Below are 27,986 nucleotides of genomic sequence, written 5' to 3' on the forward strand. Positions count from 1 at the left end.
AGACCCGATTCAAGGCGTAACGTTTCTTGTAGTGTTCATGATTTCAAGCCACACTGCGCTCTTTTATCAGCTTTACAAAATACAAATGTGATGTAAACATTCTTCCTTAAAATCAATAAAAATTAGAATCAGCGGCATTAAAAATGTGGACATTAGTATTATTATTCATTTGAATTTCCCTTGGGATCAATACGCCTGTGTACACATCTGTCAAATCCAGGCGCTGTAGTGTGCTGCGCTGACGGACTGTTTTTATAAACATGTAACACGACATCCCAACTTGTTCCTGATGAGCTGCATCATCAGCATCACATCAGAGCAGACGTTTAAATCTTTGAAATGGATACAAAGAGTTCAGAAAGTGTCTTTAATATCTTTTTTTTTTTTTTTACAGGCTCATGATATCACCATGGTAACGTTTTGTCCTTAATTCATAGAAAACAATTCTTCTAAAGCAACTCGTTAGAATAAACTCATATTCTACTTGATTTGAATTCTTCTGCTCTAAGGAGAGGTGACGGCAGACAAAGTTTTTCTCACATATTTTTTATAAACAAGTTTTGTACATATCAGTTTTAGTTTCTTTCATCCCCACGACAAGATCGGTCCATCCAAAGAACGTACAGCGGGTCAGTCGGTCAGTAAACCAGTCGGTCAGCTGATCAGCTGGCCAGCCTGTCGTTCAGGTAGCTGGACGTCTTGGCGTCCTGCAGCAGCGTTTTGGTGACATCAAACAGATTCTGCTGATAGGCCAGTCGGTAGCGGCTGTACACGTCGTCACAGTGCGTCAGCAGGCGCTTCACGTTGGCAGCGGAGTTACTGGGAGCAGCGTCCAGCCTGAAACAATCAAAATAAACAAACAGAGGTTATAAAAAGACAGAACTCTAACCGCTTATTCACCGTTCAAAACGGTCACAGGAGAACTACAAGATCACAAGAGAACTACAAGATCACAAGAGAACTACAAGATCACAGAAGAACTACAAGATCACAGAAGAACTACAAGATCACAGGAGAACTAAAAGATCACAGGAGAACTACAAGATCACAGGAGAACTACAAGATCACAGGAGAACTACAAGATCACAGAAGAACTACAAGATCACAGGAGAACTACAAGATCACACAAGAACTATAAGATCACAGGAGAACTACAAGATCACAGGAGAACTACAAGATCACAGGAGAACTACAAGATCACAGGAGAACTACAAGATCACATGAGAACCTCAGTATCACAGGAGAACTACAAGATCACAGGATGCAGTAAGATTGAAGCAGCGTTGTAAAAAAAACCTGAAACCAGCTGTCTTACTTTTTGAAAATGTCTTCAAAGAGGCCGGAGGTCAGAGGTCGGTGGCGTTTGAGCTCCTCCAGGTAAACAAAGTCTCCTTTCAGGATCACCTTCTGGTACAGAATCTCTGCCCAGTCCGGACTGTAGCTGTACGCCTCGGACACCACAAACACCTGACGGACAAAGACACAGCCAGTATGAGCGACTTCTCCTATGAGGCCCTTTTGAGGCCTCATCGGTGTCATAAAGATAAGAATAATAATAATAATTTATTTGTGTGCTGCAGAATGAAGAAAACATGATCATGAATATAAAAGACAAGAAAGAGCAGGCAGACTTATCAAGAAACAAGAGGAGCTTTAAGAAGGATGAGTCAGCAAAATGTACAGGCAGCGTGAGGGCTATCATTGGCTGATCGATGTAGAACCAAACTTAAGTCTAAACATGACACACTGTCGTTGTTTAAGCTCATGGCGGCATCACTTTCTCACTCAGGCCGAGTGTGGAGTCGGAGGAGGGCGGAGTCAGATGTTTAAAACAACATGAACAGACCTGGTAGCATCGTGGCAGAGCTGTGACGGTGTTCAGCATCTCTGCAGGGCACAGGTTGACGACACGCACGCCTAACCCGTGGTTCAGGAAGTGCAGCTGAAGAGCGACGAGCTTAGCTGTGCGAACACAACGAGCGGCCTGACGCACACACGAGTCCTGGAAAGACACACACACACACACACACACACACACACACACACACACACACACACAGTATTGACATTGGGTCATATATGTGGTAGAAAAATACATTTTGAAGTTGGTGCCTTCTTGGCCGAGAAAAGGCAGAAAGTGTCTTTTTGGCTCATGTGGATGAAAGACACCAAATCCCAGAATGCACAGCACCGCAGGCCACTCCCACTAAGGTCCTCTATTTCAGAATCGGAATCAGAAATACTTTATTAATGCCAGAGGGAAATTCGATCGTTACAGTTTCTCCAAAATATACAATATAGCAGTAGCGGCCGCAGCAGCCAAAACTGTCTGCAGCAGTCGTTTCGCCGCTTTATTTACATTTTTTCGCCATTACCAGCTTTCTCCATAGAGCCTGTTAGCATAGCTTCCAAGCAATATGGTGGACGTTAAGTTTCGATTCTGGGAGTGAGTTCCCACCCACTGATCTGTGATTGGTCTGTAGCTTCAGTGGTCAAAAATATGAGGAACTAGCGTTGTAGTTTCACCCCGCTAACCGCAACAGCTTCCAGTGACGCAAAGATCGTCATTTTGCGTCACTGGAAGCTCCTTCTCAGACTTAGAAATACAAAGATTTCCCATCTCAGGAGAAAATGAGGGCGGGATGCACGACCATTCAAAAATACTACCAGGTTTCTAATGATAAAAAGCTTCATGCAAATGGGTGAAGTATCCCTTTAAGTACAAACACACAGCCGGTGAATCCTGTGTTTATTGTCAGCTTTCAAACTGGCGCTCCACAAGCTTTACCTACTCAACAGTAAACCCTTGTTTGATTTGACTGCAGGATGATGACCTCATGACGGAGAATGGAGTTAAAAAGTGGCGCCGCCAGCTTGGTCTTCTTCGCCGTGTTTCCCAGCACAGCTTGCATGAAAGGGGTGCTGTGTAATGGTGGCGGTCAGCGTGTTCTACTAGGACGCAGCCAACTTTTTCCTCCAAGCGGGCGGCCCAGGTTCAAATCCAACCTGTGGCTCCTTTCCCGCATGTCATTCCCCACTCCCTCTGTCCCTGATTTCCAACTCTATCCACTGTCCTATCTCTCCATTAAAGGCACAAAAAACCTAAAAAAAGATATCTTAAAAAAAAAAAAAAAAAAAAGTGTGAAAGGTGAGGCTTCAACAAAGTCCACCCGGACGTAAAACGTGATGATGTTTGTGATGAGAAACGAGACTCACTCTGGAACAATATGAGTGACTTTTAGTGGATGCAACAAAACCGGGCTGTTATGGCTGACATGTTACGTTACCCTGACGACCACCTGAACGACCTCCAGCGGTGACCTTTTTGTCTTTCATTATTTCAACCAGAGCAGATCTGAAAAAAAACATGAAGAGGCGTCCAGGTACCTTGGAGAAGCTCTCCGCAGCGTCCTTCAGCAGACCCAACACTTTGACCAGCGAGCTCTTCAGGTCCGGAGTCACGACTGTTAAAGAGACACGTCGACATATCACACGGTCAAAAACAAAGACAAAGAGGAGGGCTTCTGGGTGCATTCTTTCTAAAAATCTAATTTAAAGGGGACATATTCTGAAAAATTTCTACAGTGTTTTTGAACATATATTTGGGTAACCTGAGTGTCTACTGATCCACAAAATGTGAAATAAACCCATCCAGTCCTTTGTTTGTGGTCTGCATAAGTCTTACAACACAGAGAAAAATGCTCCGTTTTAAATGTGCTCTCCTTGTGATGTCACAGTGGGATTCTGGTAAAAAATATAATCCCCTTCCCTCCGCTGGTTTCTCCACCCATGGACTCCACCCCAGCCTAGAAACTTTTGCTCAGGTCTGCGATTTTTATTCTTGCTACAGAGGAGTGATGTCTATCGGGAAAACTCAGGGGGGGCTCACTGCATTTAAAGAGACACACACACCAAAACGGAGCGTTCTGAGAGAGCTGGTTTATACAGGCTCACAAACTTCCTCTGGTGCTTGATTCATGTTATATTTTGACCAAAGCACAGCACAGATGTTTCATTTAGACCACAGGGGACTGTTTGAAAAGGTGGAGAAGGGGGACAATATGTCCTCTTTAAGATTTGTAAGGATCAGCAGGGACCTGGAGCTCGCTCACCCCAGGGCTGAGACTCGATGATCTTGAGCTGCGTTCTAGCCGCCATCTCGTGGTTCTCTCCAATCTCCCTCCTCATGCTGAAACACAGCGCCACCATGTTGTGCTTCTCGCTGTCCGCAGGGAGGCAGCGCTTTATGTAATCCAGCAGAGCTGTCTTCAGGCTGGAGCTCTGAAGAGGCACGGAGGGACGGGGATCAAGATCAAGATCAGGTTAATGGTTGACTTAATAATAAACATTAAAGCATAGTTTGAGTTTTTTATTTTTAGACATCAAACGATTCAAATGTTTGGATCGGGATTAATCACTGAATTTCAAAAAGTTAGAGTTCCCGTCCTGAGGGCTAAAACACCCTCGGCCTCGGGTGGGACTTCTGATACTTCAGCTTTTTGCAACAACAATGGCAACGGAGACATTTCGAGTCTGACTCGTCTTTTGGAGGGAGCAGTTTCCTGATGAGTCAGGTGAGTCATGTCCTGACATCGTCACATGACCGAGGGGAGTAGAAGTTCACTTTTGTTACCTAGCAACAGTGAGCGCTGGTGAGAAGCACTCTGAACTGGAGGTTGTGGGCGCTGCTGTCTGAGGACACGGGCCCTAAAGTTGACAGCCCTATGTTGGCTTCATCTATGAAATACATTCGTATGTGTGTGTGTGTGTGTGTGTGTGTGTGTGTGTGTGTGTGTGTGTGTGTGTGTGTGTGTGTGTGTGTGTGTCCACCTGTCCTCTGTCCGTGTCCACTTTCTTTCTCAGCAGCATCTCGAAGCGATGGTTCTGATGCAGCAGGTCGAAGACGTAAGTCATTTCATTGTACCTGCCGATACCTGTCAGCAGACGCACCTGGGCATGTACGAGCGCACACACACACACACACACACACACACACACACACACACACACACACACACACACACACATCAAACTTTAGTGATGGGCAGACAGAAATTATTTACAAAACAAACAGATTCAGAGAAACACTTTGATCAAGAATGAAGTTTGTGTGTGAGGGGGCGGGGCTTACCAGCAGGCCGTAGTGCTCCCCGGGGGAGAGGTGGGTGTGGCTGAGGTGACGGGCAGCTTGCAGAACTCTGACGATCCCCTCCATGTTACAGGTGAGACTGAAACAGTCGTGAGCCACGATCAGCAGCTCCACGACTTGTGGAAACAGTGGAGAGTCAATAAAAACAATTTGTGCGTGTGTGTGTGTGCGTGTGTGTGTGTGTGTGTGTGTGTGTGTGTGTGTGCCGTACTGCAGTTGAAGTCTCTCAGAGGAACACTGTTGAGGTTCTCCAGCAGTTTGAGTCCCACCAGGTTCGGATCTTCACACAGTTTGATGAGCTGGACCAGAGAGTCCCGCCCATCTGCGGGCCGGAAAACCTGCCTCTCTGCAGACACACACGCGCACACGCACACACACACACACACAGACACACACACACACACACACACACACACACACACACACACAGACACACAGACACAGACACACACACACACACACACACACACACACACACACACACACACACACACACACACACACACACACACACACACACACACACACACACACACACACACACACACACACACACACACACACACGCACACACACACACACACGCACACACACACACACACGCACACACACACAGTTAAGACAAGCTGACTGTCTGTTCTAACCTCCCTGGTGTAGTTAAATAATAAGTAACACTTGCAGCCTGCAGGCGTCCTGTTCTCACCTGGCTGCAGCTCCTGCGTGGAGGCCAGCAGCGCCTGCACCACGGCGGAGGAGACGAGCTGGGCCACAGAGTACGCAGACAGACCCTGAGCTCTGATGAAGGCCTGAGCCTTCCTGAAACGCTCGGGCTGCTCCGAAAGCAGCAGCTTCTCCAGCACCGAGCGAGGTTCTTCCCCACAGATCTGACCGAACGAGCACTGCAGCTCCTGGAAGAAACACAGACACACACCGCAACACAAGACGCTTTAAAGGAGGATTCTGGTGTTTCAGACGTCGACCTCTTCACGATGGACATTCACCATATGGCAGAAAGTAGGAGGAGTCACAGGATATTAAAGGCTAAGGTACCTTTAACCTCTAACAGCTGCATCATAAGCCTCAATTAGGTTTCTGATACCTGCCTCCAGACATCATCATAAGACTTCCTTGGAATATGGTGACTTTGGTGTTTGAACTCAGAGATATCACACCAGAGGGAGTGATGTATTAAATATCAGCACTGCTGTGATTCGCTCGTAAGCTCGAGGCTGCAGGAGACATTTACAATTCAGTCATGAAGCGATCCGATTCCTTCTTTGAGCGCTGTCCGTACCTTGGACAGCTGGTAGAGGCTGAGGACTTGTTTACAGTAGTTGTTTCCATGTCGACACTGATCAACGAGCTTCTGGAGCTGGACCACCACCTCGTCCTCGGGGAGTGGGACCACGACAAAGGAGGAGAGGCTGTTGATGGAGGCAGCTGGAGGAGAGAAAGAGAGAGACATGTAGCTTAGCATGTAGCATGGCGGTCAATTGAAAAGGTTCTAAACCACCTGGACTTGATCGGAGGACGACTCAAGGTGTGCTTTGATATTTTTGTGTCGGTGCACTCAGCTCCTGATGATGAAATCTTTCAGAGTGTCAGTGAGGTGGTGTTTAATATATCTTTGTATAAACTAGAGGTCAGGGTGAATCTTACAGCTGGTGATGCTCTTCTTGGGCGGAGCCTCCGACGCCTCCTCTGGCGCTTCAGGGTTCGGTTCTCCCGAGGCTAGACCCCGGCAGCGCAGCACCACCCACATGTCCGGGTGATGCAGGGAGAAGTAGCGGCAGACCCGGCTGGCTTCATGGATACTTCCTTCATCTAATAACTGACCAATCAGAGCAGCCAGAACCTTCCTCTCCTCTGGACTCAGCGCCTGGTCGACGTTCAGCTCCTCCTGCTCGTCAGGAGGTCCAGGGAGTCCGTCCACGCTCAGACACTCCTCCGTGTTCAGACCTGAGATGTTGGAGAAGGAGATCTCCTTCATGAGCACCGCGTACGTGTTCATTTCAGGCGTGATGGCGGGCGGCGGCAGGTTGAAGACGCTCTCCTTCTCGATGGTGACGGAGAGGACGCGTCGTCTGACCTGGCTCACCCACAGCTTCTTCTCCAGAGCCTTCAGTCTGTCCACAGGAAGTGGGCGGAGCAGAGAGAGCCAGTGCGCGGCGAGGCAGAGCAGCAGGCAGCGCTCCTGGACGTCCAGCAGCTCGCTCTGAGCCTCGGACGAGTCTGCAGGGTCAGTTTCCGTCTGAGACAGGAAGAACTGAGAGGCTGATTCAGCATCAATGCTGTCCGCCTTCAGCTGATCGTTACATCTCCTCCAGAAACTGACTCGAGTGTCCAAACGTCTCCACTGCCGCTTGGACTTCTGGGAGCTCACCTCCTGGAGGAGCTGCATCGGAGACAGAAATGTCAACAACAACGCACACAATCGAGTGGAAATGCATTTTTCTTTTTAAATTCAGACCTGGCTGAGCAGCAGGCGGTGGACGGGCAGTCCGGCTAGCAGGGCGACCTGACGGGCCTGGCTGTAGCGCCCCCTGGCCTGCAGAGCGTCCACTGCAGCCTGGAACTCCTCCTGCTGGACGGAGGGAGAACTGCACTGCAGCAGCCGCGGCGACACGCTGACCTCTGAGCCCTGAAGGAGCTGACTCAGCTGACTCAGCTTCCTGAAGTCTGGACCTGAACACAAACACAGCAGATACAAACACACCTGAGTGACAAATCTAAACTAAATCAACCTGCGCACCTGTCACGAGTCAGCAAGAAATGGAGGTTTTTACAAGTCTTGTGTAGTGTCCTCTGAAAACACAAACCGGGAGATCAGGAGGAGCCCCATAAGGAAAATAAAACGTTGACCATGTTGTTAATCAAACCTGAACATTAGGCCTAATCTGACAGATCACGAGGTGACGCACTCTCAGATCTACAGGAGGTGTACACTCCCTCCCGCCCACTACGTGCTCTGCCAATGAAAGGCGTCTGATCCAACCTTCACAAAACGGGCCTAAGGCGCTAACTAGACTCTTCTCCTCTGTTGCCCCCCGGTGGTGGAATGAACTTCCAAACCCCATTCGATCTGCAGAGTCCCTCTACACCTTTAAGAAAAAGCTAAAGACCCAGCTCTTTCATGAATACCTACTAACTTAATGACGATGGTTTTTGTTTGATAACGATGACTTATAAGATGGTTTCTATACTGATTAGAGCTCTCAAGAACTGCTGTCAATGTTGTGCTTTGCCTCTGGTCACTTCCTGTCAGCACCTGTGTGTCCAATCGGACTCAAAACTGATCGTTTGCTCTTACTGACATTGTTCCCTTTTTTTCTAGATCCTTGCTTGTGTTGTACTTACTCTCTGATGTACGTCGCTTTGGATAAAAGCTAAGTGAATTGTAGAATTGTAGATCTCACCATTGGATTTGAGGAGTTTGTCGACGTCGGCGAGGAGCTGCAGCAGCCTGTGGAGGTCGTACTGGGAGGAGCAGCGCTGCAGCATGGTGAGGAGCAGCACCGAGGCCTGACTTTCCACCCACTGCAGGGGGAGTTCACCAGAGGGCGCTGGGCCGGCGTTTCTGAGCTGAGTACGACGAGGATAATAAAGTTAAACTGTGTTATCACTGGATAATAACTTTCTACTGCAGCTTTAAGGTCCCTGCAGGCTGATTATGAGTGTATAAGATACTGCATCTCTGCACAGAGCCAGAGGGCGGGACTTACAGCGATGAGGGTCCTCTGGAAGTCCAGCAGTTTGGCTTTGGCCTCAGAGAAGTTTCTGTAGTCATAACACAACTCAAACATCATCAGCACCAACACCAGAGGACAGTCCTGAGGGAGACAAGGAGGACATCATGTCTGCCACTTATCTGTGTTCGTTTGTGTTACATATTTTGGGGTCGGAAAGACTTGAAGGAACAGCAACCAAATGCAGAGAAGAGGAGCCAGATCAAAGTAGGGCGCAGACATTGTAACCATACAGCCTGTTGGGATTCTGCTTCTGAAGCATACGGTGGCTGGGAAGTGCAAACAAAATTACAAAGTTTGAAACACTTTTGTAAAGTTTGAGACAAATCTACATTTTGGAAAACAGATTCAAAAGATGAGAAACACTTTTATGAGTGCCCGAGACATGAACACTGGTCATGAGCTATGGGTAGTGACCAAAACAAATGAGCTTCCTCTGGAGGATGTCTGGGCTCAGCCTTAGAGAAAGGGGGAGGAGCTTGGACATGAGGGGGGAACACGGAGTAGAGCCGCTGCTCCGTCACATCCAAAGGACGCAGTTGAGGTGGTTCGACATCTGATTAGGATCCTTGTGATCGCCTCCTGTTTGGAGGTTTTCCGGGCATGCCAAACTGGGAGGAGACCCCGGGGTAGACCCAGAGTTCTCTGGAGGGGTTATATATCCCGTCTGGCCTGGGAACGCCTCAGAGCCCCAGACGAGCTGGTAAACGTTGCTGGGGAGAGGGAAGTCTGTGTTGACTTACTGCGCCTGCTGCTACTGCGACCCGACCTCGGATGAAAATGGACGGATGGATGTAAGTTTGTCTCATAGCTTTGTAAAAGTGTAATTTTGTTTTGCACTTCCCAGCCACCGTAGAAGCAATCTTCAAAAAGTAATTCCAAAATGTGTAGTATCTTTTAGTTATTCAAACCCAAAAAAATTTGAAATAAAATAAAAATAAAAATACTGAAATTCTTCCTTCATGTTGATGTAAAGTGAACGGAAATATTAGGGATTGTTAGCGCTGTACATAGCTTTTCTTATGACATAACGCTTGTAAGACGATCAAAGAGCAGAATATGAACAAGAGAATCAACTGTATGTCCTCCTTTAAATCCCGGTTCACACCTTCAGGACTGAATTAAACTCTCTTCAAACGTCTCTCTGTGATCACGCTACATCTCATGGGTTCTAATCTCTTATTTTTTTACCCTCTGGAAGAGCTGGAAGCCCCGTAGGAGGGGCCTGACGTGGCCCCGCCCCAGCAGAGTCCTCCAGATGATTGACAGGTCATGCAGGGTCCACTCATGGTGCTGCGGGGCTTCGTCCAGGTGGGAGGTGGCTTCATCAGCTGTGACATCATCGACCGATGTCAGCACCCACACGCACATGCATGGCAGCAGCCCGGCCTCCTGTCAATCAAACAAGTTTTAAAGCGATATGAAGCACATGGATCGTGTTTAAGGCTTTAGGGAATAAAAACGGAGGAGAGTTCCGTTCTTTTCAGAGAGTCTTTCTTTTTTCCAGTTTATCCAGCTTTTCCTCTAAATGCCGAAACCATCGAGTTATCATCATCCAAAAGTCTTTCTCTGTAACAGCAGGGATTGTCAGGTGTGTAAACGTGGTTACCTGTTGACATGCAGCGAGTACAGCCAGTGTCGGACAGCGTTGCACCAGCGCCTCCTGCAGCAGGTACCTGCAGGGCGCCTCCTCCTCCTGGCTCTGCAGGAGGACCTGGAACAGCTCCCTGGGGTGCTCCGAGCTCCCAGATGCCCTCTCTGCACTCAGAAACCCTGTCAGCTGGTCCTCAGAGCCCCCGCTCCTCCTCTGACTGTACACCTGCAGGTCCTGAAAGGCCAGACTCAGGTGGGCCTGGAGGGCGGGGCCGAACTCAGATGCTAATGACCTCACCTGCAGGAAGAACCAAATATGGTCGCATTAAAAAGGCTAAACATCCATGAACTGACAGAGTGTCTGTGTATCCATGAGTGTGATCGTGTGTAATATGTCACAGAGTTTTAAAGTGAAGATGGTGGAGGTGTGTGTTCACCTGTTCAGGCGGGAAGTTGTGAAGCTGAACAAACAACAGGAAGTGGATGAACTGTCCGTCAGCAGCGCAGTGGGAGGGGTAAACCGAGCTGAGCTTCAGACTGTGGAGCTGACAGAACTGGACGGGTAACGCCCACTCCTGAGCCGCCTCGTAGGATGACCTGACACACACACACACACACACACACACACACACACACACACACACACACACACACACACACACACACACACACACACACACACACACACACACACACACACACACACACACACACACACACACACACACACACACACACACACACACACACACACACACACACACACAGCATTTTAAAGAGTCCTGTAAGCACCCTTTTTAGAAATGAAGGGTCGCTGGATTGAAAATCTGCAACTGTACTAGTTAATATCTAAGATCATACATGATGCTGGCCCGACCGTCTCTTGAAATGAATGATCTTAAATTAGCCGTGTTGATGAGATTACCTGACGACGCTTTTCTGCTCCAGAATGTGAGTCACTGCAGCCTCTAGGCAGCCAATCAGCTCGTCTGCGGCTTCAGGCTCCGCCTCCGCCATCTTAACACCTTAAGACAAAGAAACACAAAAACAATCAGTGTGTGTGTTGTTGTGTACCCATAGTGTGTAGCAGCAGAGTGTGTGTTGTGTGTATTGTTGTGTACCCAGAGTGTGTAGCTGCTGCGTGGCAGCACAGTGTGTGTTGCATTGGTTCCAGTGCTGCAGGATGGCGTTCATGGCTCTGATGTCGACCCTCATCGTGAGGCTGCAGACTCCCAGCAGCTCACAGAAACAAACGCACGCAGACGCCACAGACGGGACATCGAAACACTGCAGGGCCAACTGGTACACCTGCAGCCACACCTGCTGCAGCCTGACACACAGACACACGCACGCGCACGCACACACACACACACACACACAGTACAGATGTTAACTACAAAAACAACGTTTATTCTTCTCTGCTGAACAGTTGCATTGTAATTCGCCGCACTCACAGAAGCTTGACGTCACAGCAGCCGCTCAGCTGCTGCACGAGGAAGGTGGCGTACGCAAAGGACGGTCGGCCATGACGCAGGTAATACAGGAAGTCGAGATTCTCCACCAGAGCGTACCTGTTGACCAGGTGAGGGCTGGAGAAATGAGGCAGCTCTGTCGTCTCTGGTGAGAAGAGTGCAGTTAAGAAGTGAACGTAAAACACAAATAAATCACGACTACAGTCTGAAAATATCGCTATCCCGCGTTGGGGTTGAAGAGCAATCAAGTGGAGTTACAGGATATGTGTCCTTCAAAGCTCACCTGTGGAGTTGAGCGTGTTTGCTGCCTGCCAGCCGAACAGCCTGGATGGGTCCAGAGGATGGAGCGACTGGAAGACAAGCCAACTGATTAGCTGTCCTTAAACTTTACGTCTCATGTAACACACATATGAGGGCACATTTGTGAGAGGTGCTACCTGACTCCTGTGAGTGAAGTACTTCCCTGATGATATATCTGTGAGGTGTGAGCGTACCTGCAGCAGGTGGTAGACGGAGATGTCAGAGGACGGGCTGTTTCCTCGGGGCCCGGCAGGGAACAGGGCGGCTCTGAGTTTGGGATGAGGGGCCAGCGCCATCTTCAGGAGCTGAGGGTCAACAGTCCTCTCTGATCTGCCCGACCTTTCACCCTGAACAACCACCTGAACACAGGAGGATGGAGGACTGTTGGACATGGAACTTACTCATCCCTTTGGAGTCTGACTAACAGGTACATAAAACCTCCAGTAGATTAGTTCACCATGTCTGCACCATAATCCTTAATGGATCAAAGTATCATTTTAAGAGAATTGGTTGTTCTTTTCCAGAATATCTGCTGGGATGAGAGGTGATGTTTACCTGGTCGATTCCTCCAGGTGCAAACATGACGGCAGCCAGAGCGAGCAGACTGTGTCCCTCTAACAGCAGACTGCTCAGAGACGCCTGGCTGCCTGGTAACAGAACCTGAGCACTGGTTAGAGACGCCTGAAACACCAAACCTGGATCTGGAACAACACAAACAAACACACACACACACACACACACACACACACACACACACAGAGTTTACATCTTTGACCTGATCTCAGGAACAATGAGCTGATGCTGCAGCCGTTGGGTACCTGACAGATCTCTGGTGATCTCCTGGATCTTCACCAGCATCTCAAACCACGGCTGACTCCCAGAGACGCTCTGATTGGTCAACAGGGGGCAGTTTCTGGGCGTCAACCTGCGGAGGACAGACTAAGAATGTATCTGCAGCTACACAGCTTACGTTGTTTTTTTTTGTTTTTTTTGATTCTGACTCAGCTGAAAAACTAGAAAAGAAGCAAACATTTAATAGTTTCCAGCACCTACCTGTAGTGCTCCAGGTAGGAGTAGAGCAGGTACTGCAGGCCGTGCTCCAGGCAGAAGGTGATGAAGAGGCTGTGCAGGTCCAGGCCGAGGGGGGAGCGGTGGTGAGGGATGGGGGGAGAGGCAGACATCACGCCCCCCCCCTGAGCCAACCTCCACAGCAGAAGCTCCAGATCAGACAGCTCCTCCGGGATGAACAGAGCTCTCCTGGAGGAACACACACACAGACATGAACGCACGCACACACCGGGCTTTTCTGTCCACGCCAGGTGGACACCTTAGACGCTTCTTTTTGAACCTGTATCAGATGTTTAACTTCAGGAGGAATCAGGAGCAGTACCTGGCCAGCAGGTCCAGGATGTTCTCCCTCATGTACGAGCTGCACACCGTGTTATTATTAACCAGCTCCGGGGTTAACTCCGGCCACTGGGAGGCGCTGGAGGAGCTGCTGTTCTGGATCCAGTCGACCACCCGGCGCTGGTCGTGGAGGGCGGTCAGGTAACGCCACAACACGGCTGACTCACAGGAAGTCAACTCTGATGAAGAAAGAAAACCACAGAAGAAGAAGAGAAAGGACTCTGTGAGATCTTTGTTGTGGTTTTTAAGGAACAGAAAAGTTTCTCTGCCGTGTTTTCACCTTGGTGTTTCAGTCTGGACAGGAGGACGGCGGTCTGACAGCTCTGGTCCCAGTTTCTCACCCAGTCCAGTCTGAGGTTCCTCCAGAGCCCCCCCTCCTCCTCAGACCTCCTCTGTCTCACCAGCTCCTTCAGGACCTCCTCATCTCTGCCCGCCCCGCTACACACCATCTGAACCGCCCTGAAGAGATGGAGGAGGGGAATATGTGCGGGGTTAGACAGAAGGAGGAGTGATGTGACGCAAGATTTACTTTGTCCCAAAGGAGGTGAGAACTCCCAAACGGAGCTCTTCAGGTCGTATGTGTGGCGTTCTTTTTTTTTTAAACAAGTGGCTCTGAACAAACACGATATCTGTCATGTTCAATAACGTGAAAAATAACAGATCAAAGCAACATTGTGCTCTGCAAAAAAAAAGACTAAAAACACTGCAGTACACATGACAGGCCAGTAGTTGGCGGTGAGCGCTGAGGATTCAAAATGGCTAACACACAAACGTTTGTGTGGACGGACGATGAGGTGGGGTTGTGACCCTACACTACAAAGAGAGAACATTTAGGGAAAATGTTGACACTTCCACAAACAGAACTCAGGAGTCCACCATTGTTGTTGTAGTCCACCTACTCGCTCATGACTATTGACGGCATATTTCCAGTTAACTTTTGAGTTTTCAGGCACTCAGAACACTGATGTTGTGTAAACTAACATTCAGAAAGTGACAGAAGGATACAGCTTCAGTCTGAAGTTGTCGATAAACATGACCTCACATGAAAGAATTGAACAGATTCATCTTGTCAGATTCATTTCGTCTGCACCTGTTTGTTGTGGTTTTTGCAGAGCAGCGGGTTGCAGGCAGTGATCCCAACTTCTCCATCTCTCTTATGAACTCCACACTCTGCATCTCCTCTGCTGGAAAATAACTCCGCCCTGACAGCTCCTCCACCTGCAAAATCAACCAATCAGAGGCCTTAGGAACTTGTACATCAAGAACACATACTTACCTGGTAGATAGATTAATAGTAGTAAACAAAACGATCATTTTTAGTGTGAATATTTGACACAATTCTACTATTATCACTGACATTGAAACCATGAATCTGTATCATGTGTCATTCTTCATTTCTGTGTGCACATCTGGTTGTCTTTATCCATTTCTCTCTCTCTGCCTCGTCCTCTATCCCACATTTTTAGTCGTGGCCACAATGGGTCCGGTTGCTTTAGGTCTGAGGATTCTGCCTACTAGAGGACATTTTTTCCCGCTCATGATGGAGTAATGTTGGCCTTAGATTGGTTAATTGACAAATATAAAACTTCTTAAAGGTCTAAGGGAAGAATGTGAGAGTTTTTGATCCAGTAGGTGTCGCCCTTGAGCTCCAGCATGAAACCAAAACAAACTTCTGTTAGGCCACACCTCCTCCATACTGAAGCCTCCGCTCTCCTCCAGAGACACACCTCCAACCCCACATTCTACAATTCACTTAGCAGACGCTTTTCCATCACGTTCACACCAAGGAGTTAAGTGCAGACGGAGGAAGAAATCTTCCTTAGCTTGACCTGATATCACCTGCGTCCTGCATTGTTGTGTTAGCATGCTAATGTTAGCGCTCTTTAGTTAGCTCGTAGCTTCATATTGCATGAAAACTGACACAGAATGACCGTGATCTAAAAACTCTTACTGACATCCAAATAATCAGTGAGTATGTTCTTCTTCTTCTCTCTAGTTCTTGACTAAAACAGCTTTTATACACAAGGGGAGGAGCCGGCCGTCCCGTCCATGTAAACACGGCTCTGACAACAACACAGCCAGCGGGACTCGAGCTTCTCCCTCATTGTAGACAGTCATGACTCAGAGACACATTTACACAGGATAGACTGGACAGCATATTCCTCCTGTAGCCGATATCAGCAGCCACGTTTCATAACCTCTCTTCCTGCAGGACGCAGGACTTTGGATTAAGAAATCCAAATTAAGGTTATTTCTTTACCAAGAAACAAAGGAACTGATGAATGATTTAAGTCTCCCTCTCAGACAGGCTCTGGAGGACAGGATATTATGAACTTTTACAACACCTTGAATAAACAACCAAGCGGAAACAGAACACTCTGCTATCTACGAATTGACCCCAAAGACATGAACTATGACCGAAACCAGTCTCTGCAAAGTCGTAAAAATTGACCATCTGTTGAAGGACTGCTGAAGGACTAATTAAACCACAGCGTTCAATTCTGCATCAAATGAACATTTATGTCTTTCTTCATCTAGATATTTGTAATTGTCACATTGAACGTATTGCAATCATCTTTTTAAACTCAAAATCTGATGTTCAGAATAGGAATAAGAGTTATAATAGTTTTAATAGGAATTTGACGTGGAGCGCTATTGCCATCTAGTGTTAGAATTACCATGAATACGTAACCTTCATAATTATACATTTAGACGTGTTATAAAGCATACTCTTTGATATTAGCTATAGAAGGTGTTATTTAAAGACACCAATTTCTTTTCCTACTTTATTAATATGTCTTATTAAGAATGCTGACTGTATAACATGGTTTTGTTCACCTACAGGCTGGGATTAACTGAGGATGTTCCCAGATGGTGTGATTTTCATCTCAACATGAATCTGATAGAAATGTTTGTCTAAATATATGACGTGAACCTACATCAACGTGGATCTGATAGAAATAATATTGAAATTAATGTATGGTGATGTATATATGTTTAGATTCTTATTCTTAATCTTATTGAGTAAACGATTTAAACAATTGTCCTCCGGTCAGAGTGGGAGTGACCCTTCTCCTGCAGAGCTCCCTCCTTCTCCCGCAGCTGATAAGAGTTCACACTCAGCTCAGATCTCAGTTTGCTCAGTTTGTAGTTTTCAGTTAGTTTAAAGTTTTCAAGAGCTTCAGCTTCTTGCTCGCTTCTCTTCGGACTTCGGTCCGAATCACTTCTTTTAAGTTTGTGCCGTAGAGACGAGTCTCTGCTGAACTTTTATTTTCAACGCACATTTTTGGAAACATCAATTCTTTCTGGCTCAAGCAAGGCTTTTGAACTTTCTTCTCCAAAGTCTTTGCTCTTCAATTTTGAACGCCAATTCCTTAGTTTGGATTCATCGAGATGGCCATCAGGTTAATCTGAATTGGAAATCGACGTATCAAAAGACTCTTTAATATTTTTTCCTGTTGGATCTACTTGGAGCTTCTGAGACGACGGCTGAACCGACGTACAATCTCCATCCCAGCTGCACACTCCGACCAAGTTGTTAAGGTATCTAATCTGGCCCGTGGAACTCTCTGGGCCTGAAAAGAACCGCTTGCCAGAAACTGAAACACGGGACCAGCCGGCGGAGTTCAATCGAACACATCTCACAGTAAGACTGTTGGTTCTGCAGTGGGTGTTGAGAGAGATTAAGTCGTGAGTCGTGTCTATTCAGAGCCCTCCTTTAATCCAAATAGAATCCCAAAATTAATTTATCAACTTTTTCCCTTTTTGATCATTTTCTGATTAAGTCATTCAAACAGTACCGCGTCTTATCTCATTACTAAATATATAATGTCACCATACATTATAATTGCATTATCCTGATCATAATAATCATATTCTTTATCTGTTTCATCTATACCTTATTGTTTACCCCTTTTTATATTAAATTTTACACATAAAATTCAGGACTTTGTCTGTGTGTTTTCTTGTTTAACATTTCCAGAACTTACTTCTTTCAAGATATGAAACTGACTGATTAATTAATTACCATTAAAGTTATTTTTTTCCTTTAACAGGAAGTGGTGCCCCTTCTAAAGCCGAGGTTAAATAAAGATATAACATCTTAATAAATGAATTACGCTACACTCCTTTAAACTGTCCGCAACAAAGAAAAAAAAAGTAAATCAAAAAGATGAATGAGAGTGACGGACTCACCACAAACTCTCGGAGGTGTTTGTCGTCGGTGTAGAGACAGATACTGTGCAGCTGCTTCTTCACACTGAAACCCTGAAAACACAAAAAGATAGTTTAATAGTTATTTATGTACAAGTTATACAGACCCTTATATGATATTAAACAGATTGTTATCTACGTATCTGTCGCCTTGTTTGATTGACTGATATGTTCATTTCAATAAATTAAAGGGATACTTCACCCGTTGAAACATGAATCTGTATTGACATTGGGTCATATATGTAGTAGAAATGTGAAGTAAATTTTGAAGTTGGTGCCTTCTTGGCCGAGAAAAGGCAGAAAGTGTCTTTTTGGCTCATGTTGATGAAAGACACCAAATCCCAGAATGCACAGCACCGCAGAGACGGCTGCTGCCAACAGGCCGGACTGTCGCGGCCAGCTCGCGGCGGCCAGCTCCCGGCAGCCGCAGCAGCCAAAACACAACACCGGCCTGTCGGCAGCAACCGTCTCGCCACTATATTTATATTTTTTCGCCATTATCAGCTTTCTCCATAGAGCCTGTTAGCATAGCTTCCAAGCAATATGGCGGACGTTAAGTTTCGATTCTGGGAGTGAGTTCCCACCCACTGATCTGTGATTGGTCTGTAGCTTCAGTGGTTGAAAATACACAGATTTCCCATCTCAGGGGAAAATGAGGGCGGGATGCACGACCATTCAAAAATACTACCAGGTTTCTAATGATACAAAGCTTAATGCAAATGGGTGAAGTATCCCTTTAAATTTAACATTCAGGGCGAGCGTGTTTATAAAACATCTCGTCGACGTCTTTGAGTGACGGCTCTGACCATGTTGGTGAGCAGTGTGTTGGCGGTCTGCAGGTCTCGGTGCTGCAGGCAGGAGAACACCTGACGTAGACCCTCCATCTTCAGAGCCGACAGACGCTGCTCCGGACGGCCGTGCCTCCGCAGGGCGACTTGGGCTCGGGGGATCTGATTGGTCAGGATGGACTCACGGACCACTTCCTGCAACACACACACACAGAGGAAACATTATGAGACATTTGAGGATACTCAAGATATAATCCTGATATTATATTTAGGAAAAACAAAAGGTTAAACATGGAACCTCTGTGGGCAGCAGCTCCCACTCGTCTCTCTGTGCCTCCTCCTGAGCCGGATCAGCGGAGTGGGTACTAGAGGTGTCGGCCCCTGCAGGCCACGGGAATCTCTTCATGTAGCCCCTCAGTTCTGTGACATAACGATCCAGAATGTCCACGCAGCTCTGCACGCCGGCGTCCTCGTCTGCAGACACAACGGAGCAGATTTAAGGAGGACGACCTTTGAAGGGTTTAAAGGTCAAGTCTTGGAAAAGGATTTTAAACTCTGCAGCCAGTATGTCCTCCTTCTAACTTTAGATTCTGGATTCTGGAATGCTCTGGATTTGTTTGGACCAGAGAAGGTAGGTGGTTTTAAGGCTCCCCCACACGGCCGTTTTGGACGCCCCTCAGTTTGCCAGATATGAGAGCAGTTATCAGGTCAAACCAACAGGTGGATGGAAGCAGGCAAGAGAAGTGGTTCAGATAGAAGTGATTGTACCCGACCTAAAAAGCCTCTGCATGTTTCTAATAAGCTCCACGAGCAGAAACGTGCTCAAACTAGGATCAATATTGGAGATGCTTTTGAAAAATGGAGAGAGGTTAGAACACAGAAAGGTTTACAGACCGATGCAGAGCTGGATAAACACTGAAGCTTCAGTGTCCACCACATGGCAACCTGTGTGAGCATCGACTCTAGAGAGAAGGGGGCGGGAGGAGACAGCTCTCTGTAATGTTTTGAATTTGGACTGCAGTACCATTTTAAACACTAGGTGTCAGAGTTACATACTGCTCCTTTAAAGTTAGTTTCGCTCCACAATACTGGCATCACTGTTCGACACTAGCTGGTGGCTACAAAAATACAAACCCTTCCCTCCTCTCTAGCTCCACCCCTTCATCCAAATATGGTCACTTCTTACTCCAAAGGAAAAAAATCACAAAAGCCCAAATGCCAAACTGGAGACTTCTTAACGTGGTCGGCTTCTCCGTCCAATTCTTAAAAAACAGCATATGCTTAGAACATAAGTGTGTGTGTGTGTGTGTGTGTGTGTGTGTGATTCCTTACAGTGTGTGTTGGACAGGACAGAGCGGATCTGTGTGTTGACGAAGCTCAATGTGATGTTGAGCAGCTGTTCAGAGAACTGTCTGCTCTGAGCTTCGCTGTTTGAATCTCTGACGGCCGAACACAGGAGGTCCAACGCGGGACACAACTGCTGCACACCTGCACACACACACACACACACACACACACACACACACACACACACACACACACACACACACAAAGAAACACACACATTAGCAACATGAAGTTCATACACAACAGGAAGTACAACATAGATTACATTTATAAACAAGAGCATCGATGAAACTACAGTTATTTGAAAAAACTGTGTTGCACAAAGACTACACCTCTGAGCAGTTAACCTGTTACCATGACAACTCAGAATCAGAATCGGGTTTATTGCCAAGTACAATTACACATACAAGGAATTTGACTTGGTGTATTGGTGCTAAGCAATTAACAGTGAAATAAAGCAGAACTAGCAACAAATTAAATAATACAGTATAAGAAGCTATTACCATATATATAATAGAATTTAAAAATGTAAAATGTAAAATATAAAAAATAAAAAATGTACAAAAGGTGCTACGTAGGAGCTGTTCAGTGGACTATGAGAAAAAATCTTAATGTGTGTAACTACTCACAGAGTGCATGTAAGGAAGATACATTTTTAAAGTCCAGTGGGCGTTAATGTAACGCATAAAGAAGAGTTCAGCATTCACATTACTTTATGTTTTACTGACTGTGGGGCTGATGAGAGTCTGGGTTATGTGGGAGGAGGGGGGGGGGGGGGGGGGGGGGGGGGCAGGGACACTGTTCATCAGGCTGACAGCAGAGGGGAAGAAACTGTTGTTGTGGCGAGAGGTTTTGGTCTTGATGGACCGCAGTCCCTTACCAGAGGGGAGGGTCTCAAACAGTCCATGTGCGGGGTGAGAGGGGTCGGCCACAATCTTACCTGCACGCCTCAGGGTCCTGGAGGTGTACAGGTCGTGGAGAGATGACAGGTTGCAGCCAATCACCTTCTCAGCAGAGCGGATGATGCGCTGCAGCCTGCACTTGTCCTTTGCTGTGGCTGCAGCGTACCAGACTGTGATGGAGGAGGAGAGGATGGGCTCGATGATGGCAGCGTAGAAGTGAACCATCATGGTCTTTGGCAGGTTGAACTTCTTCAGCTGCCGCAGGAAGTACATCCTCTGCTGTCCTTTCTTGATGAGGGAGGTGATGTTCAGCTCCCACTTGAGGTCCTGGGTGATGATGGTCCCCAGGAAGCGGAAAGACTCCACAGTAGATACCGTGGATTCATTGATGGTGATGGGGCTGGGGGCGGCTGAATTTTTCCTAAAGTCCACAACCATCTCCACTGTCTTCAGAGCGTTAAGCTCTAGATTGATTTCGCCGCACCAGGTCACCAGATGGTCAGCCTCCCACCTGTAGGCAGACTCATCCCCACCAGAGATGAGTCCAAGGTACAGTTGTTGGTGTACAGGGAGAAGAGCAGAGGAGAAAGAACGCAGCCTTGAGGGGAGCCAGTGCTGATAGTCCTGCTGTCCGAGACATTCTTCCCCAGCTTCACCTTCTGTCAGACAGGAAGTCTGTGATCCACCCGCACGTTCAGCTGTGAGAGTTTGTCCTGGAACAGAGCTGGGATTATTGTATTGAAAGCAGGGCTGAAATCCACAAACAGGATCCCGGCGTAGGTTCCTGCTGAGTCCAGATGCTTGAGGATGAGGTGGACGGCCAGGTTGACAGCGTCATCCACAGACCTGTTGGCCCTGTAGGCGAACTGCAGGGGGTCCAGGAGAGGGTCTGTGATGTCTTTGAGGTGGGAGAGCACAAGGCGCTCAAAAGAGGTCAGGGCGACGGGTCTGAAGTCATTAAGTCCTGTGGTCCTTGGGCTTTTTGGGGACAGGGATGATGGTGGAGGACTTGAAGCAGGCTGGCACATGTCATGTCTCCAATGAGCTGTTAAAAATGTCTATTAAGAATGGAGACAGCTGATCAGCACAGTGCTTCAGGGTGGAGGGAGAGACAGAGTCTGGTCCAGCTGCTTTGCGGGGGGTTCTGTCTCTTAAAGATCTTATTAACACCAACAAGAGGTGTCGCTGGGGTGTGGGGGAGAGGGCTGTCGTTGAGGGTCCTGAATCCCTGCTGTGACAGTGGAGTCGTTGGTTTCCGGGCTGTCCCATTGTCTTTCAAAGCGACAGCAGAACTCGTTCAGGTTGTTGGCCAAACTAATTATTATCTAAAATAGCTGTAACTGTCTTTAGTAATCAGTCGTGTACTTACAGTCCGTCAGGCTCAGCGTGGAGGTGGCTGGCTGATCGGCTGCAGGGTTCAGGATGTTTTCTTTACTCTTCAGGTAGAAATCCACCGTGTCCAGCTGACGGTTCTTCAGTCCAGCCTGACCAGAAGACATTCAGGTGGGTTAACACATTTCTCATTTTCTAATGCGTTAACCATGAGAGAGTGTTGTTTCTTACCTGCAGAGCGTGGATGGGGATGGAGCAGCGCCCCCAGCTGTTCAGGTGACACACTGCGTCCACAGTTGCGGCACTGCCGAACAACATCAACCTGCTGAGCAAATCCTGCTGAGAGACCGAGAACAAGACGAGGAACACGCCGGCCTCTGCGGACAGACGGACAGAAAGAGTTTCATTTCACCCTGCCGACATATCAATATCGTCAATATTCCTCCCTAGTGGGGTCAAGTAGTGTTTTGTGGGCGGAGCTAAACTGATGGCAGACAGTAAGTCCACAATTCAACAACAAAATACTCTGCTGAAGAAACACTTCAGTCCTACTCAGAGCGCCGTTTCAAGGCACGTTAATGACGCCCCGTGTGACGTTACGCCTTCAACCTGAATGTCCCGCAGGCGTTATGGGCGGACCAAACGTCCTACCGCCTTCTGAAGTAGTAACAGAGGCGTTACAGAGGGGAGACGGTTTCAGCTAAGCCAGCGGGGGAACGCAGCGCTGTGTGTGTGTGCATGACTGACTGTGTGTGTATGTGGAGCTCCCGCTGGGCCGTGCTTCTGCAACGCCGAAATGAAAAGTGACCACCTCACTAATATTACGCTCATGCAGAATAAGTTTGAATGCAGACGTGATGACCACTGCGGCACTTTTGCGAAAAAAGCATTTATGTTAAATTGCAGCAGTAAACGTTAGCGGGAGATGCTGATGATGTTGACTGTGTCAGTGGTCGACTCACTCTTCAGCAGCAGTCTGTGCTGTCTCTCTCCACAGTGCTCGATCGGGGCCGCCTCGCCCTCCGCATTGTGGTAGCTCACACTCCCGGACTCTAAATCCCATAAGACCACTGTGGGCTGTCTGTTCCCAGGTGAGACGAAGGTCAGCTGGGCAGAGAACTCCGTCACGGTCAGCAGAGACGGAGAGGACGACTCGGCGACGGATAAATCTGCCGTAATCCCACCAGGAGGCGCTCTGCTGTGGCCCGAGGACGGAGCCGGGTGGGACTCCAGGTTGGGGAGGAAGGAGGACCAGGAGCTGCCAACAGGGTGGAGGGGGGAGGAGGAGGGAGAGGGAGCTACTACCTGCTGGGCTCTGCTGTGCATGGAGGCCAGACGAGCCTCCCAGGAGCTAAAAAGAGAGGTCAAAATGAAAGGTCAGAGGTCAAACTAAAGGTCAGAGGTCAAACTAAAGGTCAGAGGTCAAACTTCAAGCAGAATATAATATATATGACAGTTAATGGACAGTGTGTACATTCTGCCACCAGGGGGCTCTGTGTTGGTCTTTAGTTTACCGGTCAGCACTGAAGTCTGACCCGAGGGCGGAGAGGCTGCAGTCGGAGCTCGACAGGCTGTCCTGGTCCCAGGGGTGCTGGGGCCTGAGAGGAGGGCGAGAGAGGGGGGCAGCACACAGTAGGTGGTCTGGATACATCCTGGAAGACACAAACATTAAACTGAAGTTTGTTTTCCTCTCTCTCGGGTCTAACGAGCATGATGAACTCTCAGATGAGTCTCCGTGGGAGGCGGTTAAATGCTCTGATCTGATGCGCGATCGTGGAGCGAATTGGTTTATTTCTCCTCGAGCCGAGTCAAAAAACATTCTCAGAAAATGACACTAGATCAGATAAGAGATGCATCTGGCAGAAAAAGGCAAAACAGACAGGCGATGTATCTCTTCAATCAGGAGTTAAATTGCTCAGTGGGCAGAAAGATCCACATTCATACCGAGTGAGATGTTCAATTGTTTGATTAGCTGCCATTTCATGCATCCAAACACTGGTGCATGAAATAAAAAGGTCAAAATGAAGAAAAAGAAGAGAGAAGAGAAAAGAAGACTTTTCTTGCACATGTTCCTGTCGTTGTACCTGAAGTAGTGGTTGAGGTCAACGGCGACGGCCGTGTGAGTCTGAGTGACGGCTACAGCTGTGCTGAGATCAGCTGACACCTGGAGGAGGCAGAAGCACGAAGAGGAGGAGAGCGAGGAGAAGGAGGAGATGAGGTCGTCCTCTGCAGCGCCAGAGCTCAGGTAAGCCGGGAGGTCGACGGTGGCCAGCAGGCGGCCATCGGTGAGGTCACACACAGCTGGAGGACGGAGTTAAAGAAGAGCAGACACAGTGACGCATAGTGTCACTCAGTTTTTAGAGCAGGCGTTTAGTGCATTTTATAACTCGGAAACTCGTTGTCCCGATGTGTCCGACACCACATGAATGTACCATTAGTCCTCCAAGATGGCGGCCCAGGTTCCAGACCGGCCTGTGGCTCCTTCTAAATTTCCTGCTCTATTGACTGTCCTTTCAAAATAAAGGCACACCAAAAAATGTAACCATAAAAAAATAATCGTCTGTGTTTTATCGTACTTTCAGTTTTAGCTTTTTGTTTGTATTAAGTATAGATATTTTTATGTAATTATTGTCAGTATAGTTTTGTGTCGTCTAGGTAACGTCTGGCTGGTTTAGGTTTAGTTACTATAAGTACGTTCATACGGTCTTAGCGGTAGAAACAACGATATCATATTAAGACTCGCTCAGTGAGGATACATATGATTCCCGTGCTGCTGAGGATGAACAGGGTTTCTCTGCAGACACAGTGATGGACGGCCGTGTGTCCGTCTCTGTCCGTCTGGATTCTGCAGCAGGATAACGTCCGCAGCTCCTCCTCCGTCTGATTACACTGCAGCTGCAGCAGCCAATCAGAGTTCAGCAGCAGGCAGCAGCGACCCGCAGCAAACGACAAAATCTGCACCGACTGCAGCTCACACACACCTGAACATGAAGACAAAGTCAGTGTTAGAATATCTATAAATAAAACTTGCATAGAAAGGGTCAGTCATCCATTTCTGTATGGGGTCCGACCCTGATGATGGCGGTCTCTGTCCTCACCGTGGTCGTGCTCTCTGGCGGTCTGCAGCAGGCGGTCTGCAGGACATTCACACACACAGAGCAGAGAGACCGAGGTCGATCGTTCTGCTTCCGCCTCCAGAAGCTTCAGATCAAACTGAGACCCGACACTCAGCAGTCTGAAGCTGCTGACGCCACGCCCGTGGACGACCACCTCCTCCCAGACGAAGCTGGAAAGAAAACCAGCATCATGACAGGTTTCAGTTCTGGTGGGAAACTACTTTATTTTAAAAATCCACAGTAAGGGAGAAGTACCTGGGCTGTAAAAAAGGAAAGATCTTCATTCATATTTTTACCAAAAGAGAGAGCACTTCTCACATGTTATTGTATCGTATCTTATGGTATCGCATCGTACAGCATTGCATCGTATAATATGGCATCGCTGCACAACGCAACACATTGCATTGCATCCTATTGAGATTGCATTGCATATTATATTATGTAGGATTTTTTTTGATAACTTTCGATATAATCTTTCATTAAAATAACAGTGAAGTTGTCTTTTCAAAACATGAATATAATCGATAAGTGTCGAAAATGTTGTTAAACTTCCTGCACTTCAGTACGAGTTTGATGAATTTTATCCACTGTAAGACACTTTCCCGATACATTTAATGACTCTATTTATCTGGGATGTTGTTCAGAATAAATAAAAACAATCTAAAAACGTGGCAGACTGAGGAGGACTCACTCCGTGTAGCAGCCGTCCACTGCGGCCGGAGGGGCCTCTCTGTCGGCCGGGTCCCACACCACCAGCCGGCCCTGGACCTCCAGACACCCGAGCAGGGAGCCTCCAGGAGCCAGCTCGGCTTTGAGGACGTCCGCGACCTTTCCACAGTGCTGGTTCTCCGGGATCACACACACCTCTATGGAGTCCTTCTCCATCCGAGGAGCCACCTCCAACATCTTTACGCGTTAGATTGAGGACTATTTAATCTGGCGGAGGGTTACACAGCTCGCTAAGGAGACATTTTTATATCAAAACATTCAATTTCACTCATCAAAATAAAGAGTACAAAGACAGCAGAGCAGGAACTGTCATGTCAACAGCAGCTGACACCAGGTGGTCACATGCCCTGTTTCCCCCTGTCAGCTGACCCAGGTTGACCAATAGGAAGATGACACACAAGTCCGCTTAATCGAGTGACGAACAGAAAGTAAGACCTTTTTTTAAACAGGTTTTTAACAATAACTTGACTCCAACAGGTTACTTGTGCAGTTCACCTAACGGCCATACGGTGTCGCTACAAACGCAGTATTTTTGAAAGTTACATATAGCCCCTTTAATATCTTGTGAGTGTTGTGATTTTTTTCATCATCAATCGACAATTTCAGTTATCCTCAATTGTATTTACTATTTTATTTATACTTTTTTTGTTTACATAATTACTGAATCTTTAATGCGATGTCATGATATCATGTATTTTTCTGTCTTTATTGATCATGAAATCAAATATGAACATACCAAGCATATCCAGCATTTTCAAAATAAAATCAATTATCAATAATCAGTGTCACAAAAATACGGAAGAGGATAAGCGCCACGCTTGAGAAATAAATTATGAGAGTCACTGACAATAAGCACTTCAAAAATTCTCGACAGCACACTATCATTCAAATCCCATATCAATAACATTACCCGGTCTGCATACTTCCACTTACGAAACATCAACCATCTCCGCCCCTCCCTCACCCCCCATACTGCCTCCATCCTTGTCCACAGCCTTGTCACCTCCCGTATTGATTATTGTAATTTTCTCCTCTTCGGCCTACCTCATAAGTCCCTCCATAAGCTCCAACTGGTTCAAAACTCTGCTGCCCGTATTGTCACCAAAACCCCCTCATACCATCACACCCCCATCCTACAGCAACTCCACTGGCTCCCGTTGAAGCAAAGAATCATCTTCAAACTCCTCCTGTACACCTTCAAGGCCATCCACAACCTCGCCCCTCCATATCTGTCTGACCTCCTTCACATCGCCACTTCAGCCTGCTCCCTCAGCTCCTCCTCCTCCATCCACCTCACCGTGCCCTCTGCCCGCCTCATCACCATGGGGGACAGAGCTTTCAGCTGCTCTGCTCCCCAGCTCTTGAACTCTCTGCCACCTGACATACGCAACATCGACTCTCTCCCCATCTTCAAATCCAGACTCAAAACCCATCTGTTCAAGATCGCCTACTCACTCTAACAGTTTAACTGTAATTACATTGTCCTACATTTCATTTCTTTTATTGTATGCTGTTTTTATCCATCGCTGTTTTTAAAATGTTGATTGTTGTACAGTGTCCTTGTGTGTCCTGAAAGGCGCTTATAAATAAAATGTATCATTATTATTATTAAAAATAAAGTTAAAATGTCCAGAACTAATTCAAAATGCTGAGGTAAAGGTTGAAATTTCAAAAATTAAGCTGAAATACAATTTCATAAAATGATGACAATGACTAATCAGGCTGTAAACATGATAATCTCTGCTGCAAAAACAGTCTTCTTTAAATGGGTGTGTATGTGACTTCCGAGGTTCCTGGAGCCAGCCTCTAGAGGACACTCAACGAACTTCAGGATTTTCCACTTCCGCATTGGTTTAATTTGTCAAGACTGGAGGTCGCTGCCTGGTGTGACCA

General features: G+C 47.3%; 1 protein-coding gene and 1 long non-coding RNA gene across 2 annotated transcripts in view; one reads left to right on the plus strand and one right to left on the minus strand.

Annotated features, from left to right (window-relative positions):
* LOC132973575 (uncharacterized) overlaps positions 1-27,986 on the plus strand; it is a 285,267-nt gene that overhangs the window by 101,361 nt on the left and 155,920 nt on the right. The window lies entirely within an intron of this gene.
* Positions 354-26,440, minus strand: spg11 (SPG11 vesicle trafficking associated, spatacsin). Its single transcript, XM_061037043.1, has 40 exons — positions 26,056-26,440; positions 25,347-25,534; positions 25,005-25,229; positions 24,333-24,549; positions 23,763-23,900; positions 23,211-23,599; positions 22,480-22,625; positions 22,286-22,400; positions 20,000-20,155; positions 18,966-19,141; positions 18,686-18,862; positions 17,862-17,933; positions 14,758-14,885; positions 13,948-14,126; positions 13,651-13,846; positions 13,314-13,517; positions 13,079-13,185; positions 12,816-12,961; positions 12,455-12,619; positions 12,244-12,310; positions 11,943-12,105; positions 11,610-11,818; positions 11,414-11,513; positions 10,926-11,085; positions 10,505-10,786; positions 10,087-10,287; positions 8,872-8,979; positions 8,566-8,731; positions 7,620-7,834; positions 6,809-7,544; positions 6,444-6,589; positions 5,853-6,057; positions 5,361-5,495; positions 5,132-5,265; positions 4,831-4,950; positions 4,113-4,281; positions 3,388-3,464; positions 1,847-2,002; positions 1,316-1,467; positions 354-837 (listed from the first exon to the last, which is right to left on the minus strand). Exons 1-40 carry the CDS (start codon positions 26,268-26,270, stop codon positions 663-665), a joined length of 7,215 nt encoding a protein of 2,404 aa, XP_060893026.1. The 5' UTR covers positions 26,271-26,440; the 3' UTR covers positions 354-662.

The sequence above is a fragment of the Labrus mixtus genome, chromosome 4 (genome assembly GCF_963584025.1).
Source record: "Labrus mixtus chromosome 4, fLabMix1.1, whole genome shotgun sequence".
Classification (NCBI taxonomy): Eukaryota; Metazoa; Chordata; class Actinopteri; order Labriformes; family Labridae; genus Labrus; species Labrus mixtus.